The 7,764-nt window shown below is 33.6% G+C and overlaps 1 protein-coding gene across 5 annotated transcripts in view; it reads right to left on the reverse strand.

Moving 5' to 3' along the window:
* Positions 1 to 224: 224 nt before the first annotated feature.
* LOC108355403 (2,3-bisphosphoglycerate-dependent phosphoglycerate mutase-like) overlaps positions 225 to 7,764 on the reverse strand; it is a 60,720-nt gene continuing 53,180 nt past the window's right edge. For all 5 annotated transcript variants that reach the window (XM_017606585.1, XM_017606579.1, XM_017606573.1 and 2 more), the window contains exons 4-5: positions 2,323 to 2,584; positions 225 to 401 (exon numbers count right to left, since the gene is read on the reverse strand). In XM_017606585.1, coding sequence (XP_017462074.1) covers positions 229 to 401; positions 2,323 to 2,584 — 435 coding nt within the window. In that variant the 3' untranslated portion in view covers positions 225 to 228. The remainder of the gene's footprint in view (positions 402 to 2,322; positions 2,585 to 7,764) is intronic.

Genomic DNA, 7,764 nt, shown 5'->3' on the forward strand with positions numbered 1-7,764 from the left:
TATTGTGCATTCACAATCACTATAATTTACACATTAGGTATATACTAAATACTATTATTTACATTATACATACATACAAATATATAGGTAAACACATAAAAACAGTTACGATAATATTATAATGTAATTTATCATTAACTTAAAAGTCTCTTTCTGCAATTTTGTTTTTATTAATATATTTTATTTCTTTATGTCTGAGAAGTAATTTTGTACTCGCTGAATAGTTTTTTATTTATTTGATCGCCCAATTGATGCTGTCTTTTGTATTTGCTCGTTCAAATAATTTTCATCTGCTAAGAATGTTGTATTACCAACTTTTTCACTGGTTTCCATATTGAATTCGAAAACGCAAGGTATACTATTTGGGACATTCACTGTGGAGATGTTTTCATCAGATACTTCTGCAAAAGGTAATGATAAGAAATGTATTAAATAATGCAATGCGGCAACTCTTAAAAACTATAAGAAGTATGAAAATAGTTAAAGACGCCGAATCAGTATGGCCAAGTTAACCTTTTTGTGGCTAGGTTAAGCAATTATATTTTTGCCATAGTCTCAGAATTTTAGGTCCAGCTTCGATTTTATAGAAACGTTAAAAAATTTTGCTGTGAACTTTCTTCTTATCCTTATCGCTTTTTACCTATACCCAGAAAAAAGTTAGTTAAATATCGCACCCGATCTTCAAAAGTACCGCAAAATTTGGCATTTTTGAAATTATGCATTAAAAATGTACACAGAGCTTTTATTTAACCTTCAGCAAAAGCTGAAGCGCGTGTCGCGGTGTGTATGGGCCAAAGTTAAATAGGTAATGCGTCGAGTGCGGAAGGCCTATCGCTTTAAGAGATCAGAAAAGGTCTCTTAAAGCCGACTGGGAAGTTTTGAGAGAAACAATTTAAAAATAATTTAATGAGTACCGTTCGCTTCAATTTGTAGAGGTTAAATTGTGCGGCGTGCCTCTAAATTTGTCTAACCTTACTTTAAAGTCAATTTGGGTAATTTTTTGTGATCATCTGGTCACACTACGCCGAATGTAGGGAGAGTATTTTGTGTACTAATTATTGATTTAACATTTTGTAGGTAAATACTATCCTCAGTCAAATAAGGGTTGAAGGCACAATTTTTAGAATGAGTTACTCTTTTAAAAAGAGCTTAAAATTATTTGAAAAGTTCCATATTAAAATGCCATAGTTCCAATTTTTATATTTTTCAGGGTTTTGGAAATACACTGAGAGAAATAATCCATAGTAAAAATTATTACTTTATATTTGGTTATCGTTTAAAAATGTTCGTATTTATAAATAATATTTTCATAGCAAAATTTAGCACGCACGTATGTATTTGAATGTCCACATCTGAGTGCGTACATATTTGTAAGTGTACATACCCAGTACGGCATAGCTCAACCAATTACCTCAGAGAAACTAATTTATTTCTACCTATGTAGTAACAAACTTCAAGTTGATGATGCAGCCTCATTGAGATAAACCAAATGCTTACACTTTTGATATATATCTTTGCAAATAATTCAATATTAGTTGAAAAATCATCTAACTGTGGCAGATCATAAAATTTAAACATTTTTATTTTCGGTTTAATTATTAAAAACTATCTGTGAAGTGCACAACAACATCGTATTGAAATGAAACTTGCTCGGATTTTGGGAATTTTCAATTACAACACTGGTAAAAACGGCCATCTTTTGTCTTGATTATTTTATATCACATTTTTTATTATACTATTAGTTAATTAAAATTCTTAGAGTTGATTTTTTTTTTAAAAAGTCACAAAAATTTTTTGAGGTTGACTATTGACTGACGAATCGAGCGGTCACACGGTCAAACAGGGAAAATTTGAGCAAAATTTTCGATTTCGATCGCCAATGTGTACCGCACATATGCACACACGCGAACAAATGCTTCATTTTATTATGCGCGAAATGAATTGAATATTAACGACCATACAGCACTTTGGTTGACGTTTATAGTAAGATCAACTACGTTTCTGATTGATTTTAATATGTTTTTCCCTCAGTGTAGGCATCCATTGGCGGTGGTTATTTTTTTCTCAATTATGTATGTATGTATGCGATCAACTAAAAAAAAGTAGAGTGTTTTTTTGCATAAATAAATTCATAGGACTTGTAAGTTGTAACCAATTACACATTAAGTAAAAATCTAATTTTATATCTGTTCTTGTATTAACTGAGTTGAATATGTAGGATCCACAAGCAGTTATATTTCCCTATCTGAATTTTAAGTTAGCGTCATTTTAGATCTAGGTGTGCGATATGTACATATGTATTAATAAACGTTTATCACTTACTATCGATGTGCTTGATTAAGGCACGCGCCACTGTGCCATGTGCAACGATAAGAACTCGCTTGCCAGCCAATACTTGTTTGAATATGACATTCTCAAAGTATGGTATGACGCGTTGCATTAGCACTTTGAGCGACTCAGTGTCTGGGAATTCCGCCTCCGGTATATTTTTGAAATTGGGGTTATTGCGTATGCAGCTATAATAGGGATTGTCCGGCGTAATTGGTGGTGGGAGAACGTCATATTTGCGGCGCCATAGCTGCACCTATGGAATGGAAAAGCAATAAAATAAGTATTAATATGTAGTGTCAGTACCATTTATGTATGTATACAAAAGCATTTGGTAATTATACCGGGCCGGAAATCTTCTAGACAAAGCCTTGATTGATTTCCGTATCTGAGATTTATCGACAGCGTCAAAATAGATTCTGGCATGGAAATCCCTTCTACAGATAATCTAATCCGGTACTTAATAGATTTTCTTAACAATATTCTCACCAAATAGAAATCGGACATGCCCTAGCACACAAAAATTATCTCTCGTAGTAACTGGACAGGCACAACCTCGCAATATCTTGAATTGGCTAACCAGTTCACGTGATAGGTAGTAGTTCGCTAGTACGTTTACGTTGACGGCGCCAGGACAGTATCAGTTACGCGACAGCCTTAAAACGGTAACGTTGACGGGCACAGGATACGATGTCCTTAAATAAGTTTATCTGCTTAGAGTATGGACTGGCTCCAGAATAATAGTTTTCTTTTGAGATAGTCACTTTTGGTGTTGGGACAATTTTCTTTAAATGAGATACTTTTAGCAGTGCCTGCACTGGCTGTATCCTAGAAAATCCTACCTAAAGTAACTAATCAAATTTTTTGACAAGGGTTTTCTTGATATCGCCATGACCAGCTCTAGCAAGTGATTTCTTCTTCTATATTGGCGCTGTAACCGCCTAGCGATTTTGGCCGAGTCCAAAACAGCACACCAGTTGTTTTTCTTCTGTGCCAACTGACGCCAATTCGAGATGCCAAGTCAATCCCATTCCTTCTGTTATGTTACCAGCATCGCGACCCGCGTTGAATACTCTCATAGCTGGAGCGTTTTTGTCCATTCCAACGACATGACCTAGCCAGCGGAGCCGCTGAGGTTCTTCCAAATTTTGTCGGAGCTGGCGGTATTGCACAACGTCATTTTACACAGACGCATTAGTTTCGCGGGAATACCAAATTCAGACATGCTGTCGAAAGCGGCTTTGAAATCTACAAACACATGCATATATGGTGTGTGTCGATCCTATTCTCGCGGGTCTTTTCCAAGATTTGGCGTATTGTGAATACCCGATCTATGGTGGATTTGCCAGGTCTAAAACTACACTGATAAAGTTCAATCAGTTTGTTGATGGTGGGCTTCAGTTTTTTACACAATATGCTCGATAAGACATTGTATGGCGCGTATGGCGGGGTCGGACATCGACTCAATCGTCATGGACTGGGGTTCGGGTTCGTCTTCTCGACTACTCTCAATCTGCTGTCATTCAATAGGATGGAAAAGTGTTCCATAATTTAAGTACGTTCTGGACATCGCCATGGTTGTTCTTACAGGAGTACGCCCCGGCCTTGAAACCTTCCGTAAGTCACCTAACTCTCTGATAAAATTTACGCGCGTTTTTCCTTACGTATTGTTTACTCTTTGCAAACGAAAATTTGGGGCCAGGTGCTTCTTTCAGGGTATCTTTAGCTTAAAAGTTTTCAATTTTGGTGACAACGGCTGAGTATTTAAAAAAAAAGCAAGTGAAATATGTAAAAAACTAATTTCCGAAAATGTGTCATAATACATACCGTTACTCACCAAGTTTAGCGTACGTTTTTTTAACCGACTTCCAAAAAAGGAGGAGGTTATCAGTTCGTCGGAATATTTTTTTTTTTTTTTTTTTTTNGAGGTGGTCCCATACTAATCTGGTTGAGATCCGATCAGTGGATCATGAGATATATATATATATATTTTTTTTATGGGAGTTGAAGTCGGTTTTTTTTTTTGCTAAAAATTACTTGTTAATATACGCAATACTTTATATGCTAATTTTTTGTTTGTTAATTTTGTGCTAAAACATAGCTTATATTTTAGCAAACCCCATTTGAAATTAAATTAAACTGTGTACGAAAATTCAGAAAAATCGGCAAAGTTTCAGCAAAATCGCAAACTTTTTAATAAGAATTAAAGAAAAATACAGGTATCCAGTTCTACATCCCATTAAATTTTAGTACAATAATGTGCAAATTTCAAATGTATAAAAATTTGGGTTGATTTCTGAGAATTCTTTTGCTGACTGTCCTACGCATTTTTACATATAAAGTATTTTCAGATTTTTTTTTAAAGAAAACAATGTGTAGGACAGTCAGCAAAAAAAAATTCTCAAAAATCAACACACATTATTGTATTAAGATTTAATGGGCTATAAAACTGCATATCTGACTTTTTTTTAGAAACTCTTATTAAAAAGTCTGCAATTTTGCTGAAACTTTGCAGATTTTCCTTAATTTTCGCACACAGTTTCATACTTGGATTTAAATGCGGTTTGCTAATATATTAGCCACATTTTAATACAATATTACAAAAAAAAACATTGAGCATGTAAAACATTGCGTACTTTAACAAAAAAAAACCTACACTTAATTTTGTGAGTAACAGTATGTATACCACATTTTCGGAAATTCGTTGTTTTACATATTCCACAAGTTTTTTTTTCAAATATCCAGAGGCTAATGGGAATAAATTAGTTTTTAATGTTCAGTTTGCATGTTAATGTTTAATAGAATAAAATATACGTAATCTAAGCGATGAAAAATAACATTTAAAAGTAATGAATGTGTTAACAATTAACAAACGCATGCAAACTTGTTAATACTTTTAAATAAATATTGTTGAGCTGAAAATGAGCTACTAGGCTTGTATATCCCAGCAAGCAAATCTGAACGCGGTTCAATTTTCGGCTACTCCCTATAGTTCCTATAGTTTCAATCTGAAGGAAGTTTTCCTTTATGATCGCGGAAAAATTACGAGCCTTGCAGAAGTTTTACAGATAATTCCTAAAAATCGCGAATTGCTACGGTAAGCAGTGCCCCCTAAGGGCGCGAACAGAGTGGCCGCTTGTTGCCGAGCCGAGCCGACTGACGCTTATTGCGAGAACCAATGCGAGAAAACTGGTACTATACAAATTAGTACAAATAAGCGCGAACAGGTCATAGTGGGCGCCGAGCTGGTCAGAGCGCAAAGCTGATTGAATGCGAGAAAACAGTTCCAAAGCGTATTTCAGCGCCGAAAACATTGTTTATGTTATGTTGTTATGATTTCAACTTGTTTGGAAAACATAAAAAAAAATTAAAAACAAAAATTTAAGAAAAAGTTAATAAAACATGCAATCAAAAAATTAAAAAAATAATAAAATTTAAAAATAAAATAAAAATTAAAAAATAAAATAAAAATTAAACAAAAAAATAAAAATTCAAATAAATAATAAAAATTAAATAAAATTATAACAATAGTAAAAAAATTAAAAAAAAAAATAAACAAAATTAAAAAAAAAATGTAATAAAAGAAGTAAATAAAATATACATATAAAAAATTAAAAAACATAATAAAAATAAAATAAAAATTATAAAAAAAAATTTTCGATTAATATAAAATACATAAGAAAAACCTAATAAATAAATTATTGTTATTAAAAAATCTTTTTTATTTATTTTTTTATTTATTTATTTTAAATCACTATATAAGTGATGAAATTCTCCAAATTCACTTCGTTTATCATTTATTGGATGTTTTCCAAATGATTTTTTATTGATAAAATACTTTAAAACAGTAGCCTAAGCTAAATACTCATCATCTGACGAATCCATATCTTTTCACTTCAATTTCACAAACACGAATGAACAACAAACCCAAATGCATACAAACATACATAAAACACAAATAATAGATAAAATATCAGCGCTGATTCTCGCATCCACTATGCACACTCAAACTTGTTTCTCGCATGAACAAGTTCTCGCAATAAGCGTCAGTCGGCTCGGCTCGGCAACAAGCGGCCACTCTGTTCGCACCCTAAGCAGTCCCACTAGAAGTCTCTAGTCTGCCCTCGCTCGTGATAGCAATGTTTTCTGAATGTTTTCTTTCATATTATCTACGGGGTGTAAAATAATAACTGTCGCACAGGTTTTTTTTGAAAAATAAAACGGTCCTTTATAGATTTTGCGAAAAAAGTATTTTAATCTTAATTTTTAATTTTTCCGACCTGTTTTCTTAAATACTGCGCTGACTTAAACATGGCGTTTTTCCGTCAGCCTGGAAGGAGTCTTTCATAATACCACTTCACAAAAACGGCAGCAGGTCCTCTATAGAAAACTATCGAGGCATAGCGAAACTCTCCGCTATCCCCAAATTATTCGAAGCAATTATTGTTAACCAGCTGACATATTCTATATCTTCTTCAATTACACAATCTCAACACGGATTTTCTAAAGGAAAATCTACTATGACTAATTTATTGGAGTTTACAACTCATGTCTCAAACGGTTTTAGAGAAAATGCTCATACCGACGTAATATACACCGATTTCAGTAAAGCTTTTGACAAAGTCTGTCACTCGTTACTCATCCGTAAACTCGACCTAATCGGCTATCAGCCCAGTCTTCTTTAATGGATCTCATCTTACCTCTCTGATAGAACACAAATAGTTATTGTTAATAATTGTTCCTCCAACATCATTAAAGTTTCTTCAGGAGTTCCTCAGGGAAGCCACCTTGGTCCGATTCCTGATATTCATTAATGATATTTCTTCTATAATAAAACATTCAAAAATTTTAATGTATGCCGATGATGTGAAACTTTTTAAAACATTGTCCTCTATCGAAGAAAGGTTTTTGTTACAAGCGGATCTGAACAACGTGGTTAGTTGGTGTAATACAAACTATATGCCACTAACCCTTCAAAAATGTAAAGTTATGTGTTTCTCTCGGAGGGCTGTTCAACCAGCTGTTTATTCAATATCAAATTATAATCTGGAGCAGGTATCCAATTTTGTCGATCTTGGTATCACAATGGATTCCAAGCTCAATTTCAACCATCATATTAATGTTACAGTCAATAAAGCCAAAGGCGTTTTTGCATTTGTAAGGCGATGGTCAAAAGAGTTCAAAGATCCTTATGTTACAAAAGCTCTTTTTACCAGTTTAGTTAGACCTATACTAGAATACGGATCTATTGTTTGGAATCCCCGCTACCAAGTTCATTCAGAAAGGATTGAATCAATTCAAAAACAATTCTTGCTTTTTGCATTGCGTAATTTTAACTGGGATTCAGATTACAATCTCCCCCCTTACACAAGTCGTCTAAAGCTCATAAATTTGCCTACACTCGCAAGTCGTAGAGAAATGCTGGGTATAATATTT

Source organism: Rhagoletis zephyria, unplaced genomic scaffold (assembly GCF_001687245.7).
Source record: "Rhagoletis zephyria isolate East Lansing unplaced genomic scaffold, Rhagoletis_zephyria_1.1 Rzeph_scaffold_00163, whole genome shotgun sequence".
NCBI classification, from domain to species: Eukaryota; Metazoa; Arthropoda; class Insecta; order Diptera; family Tephritidae; genus Rhagoletis; species Rhagoletis zephyria.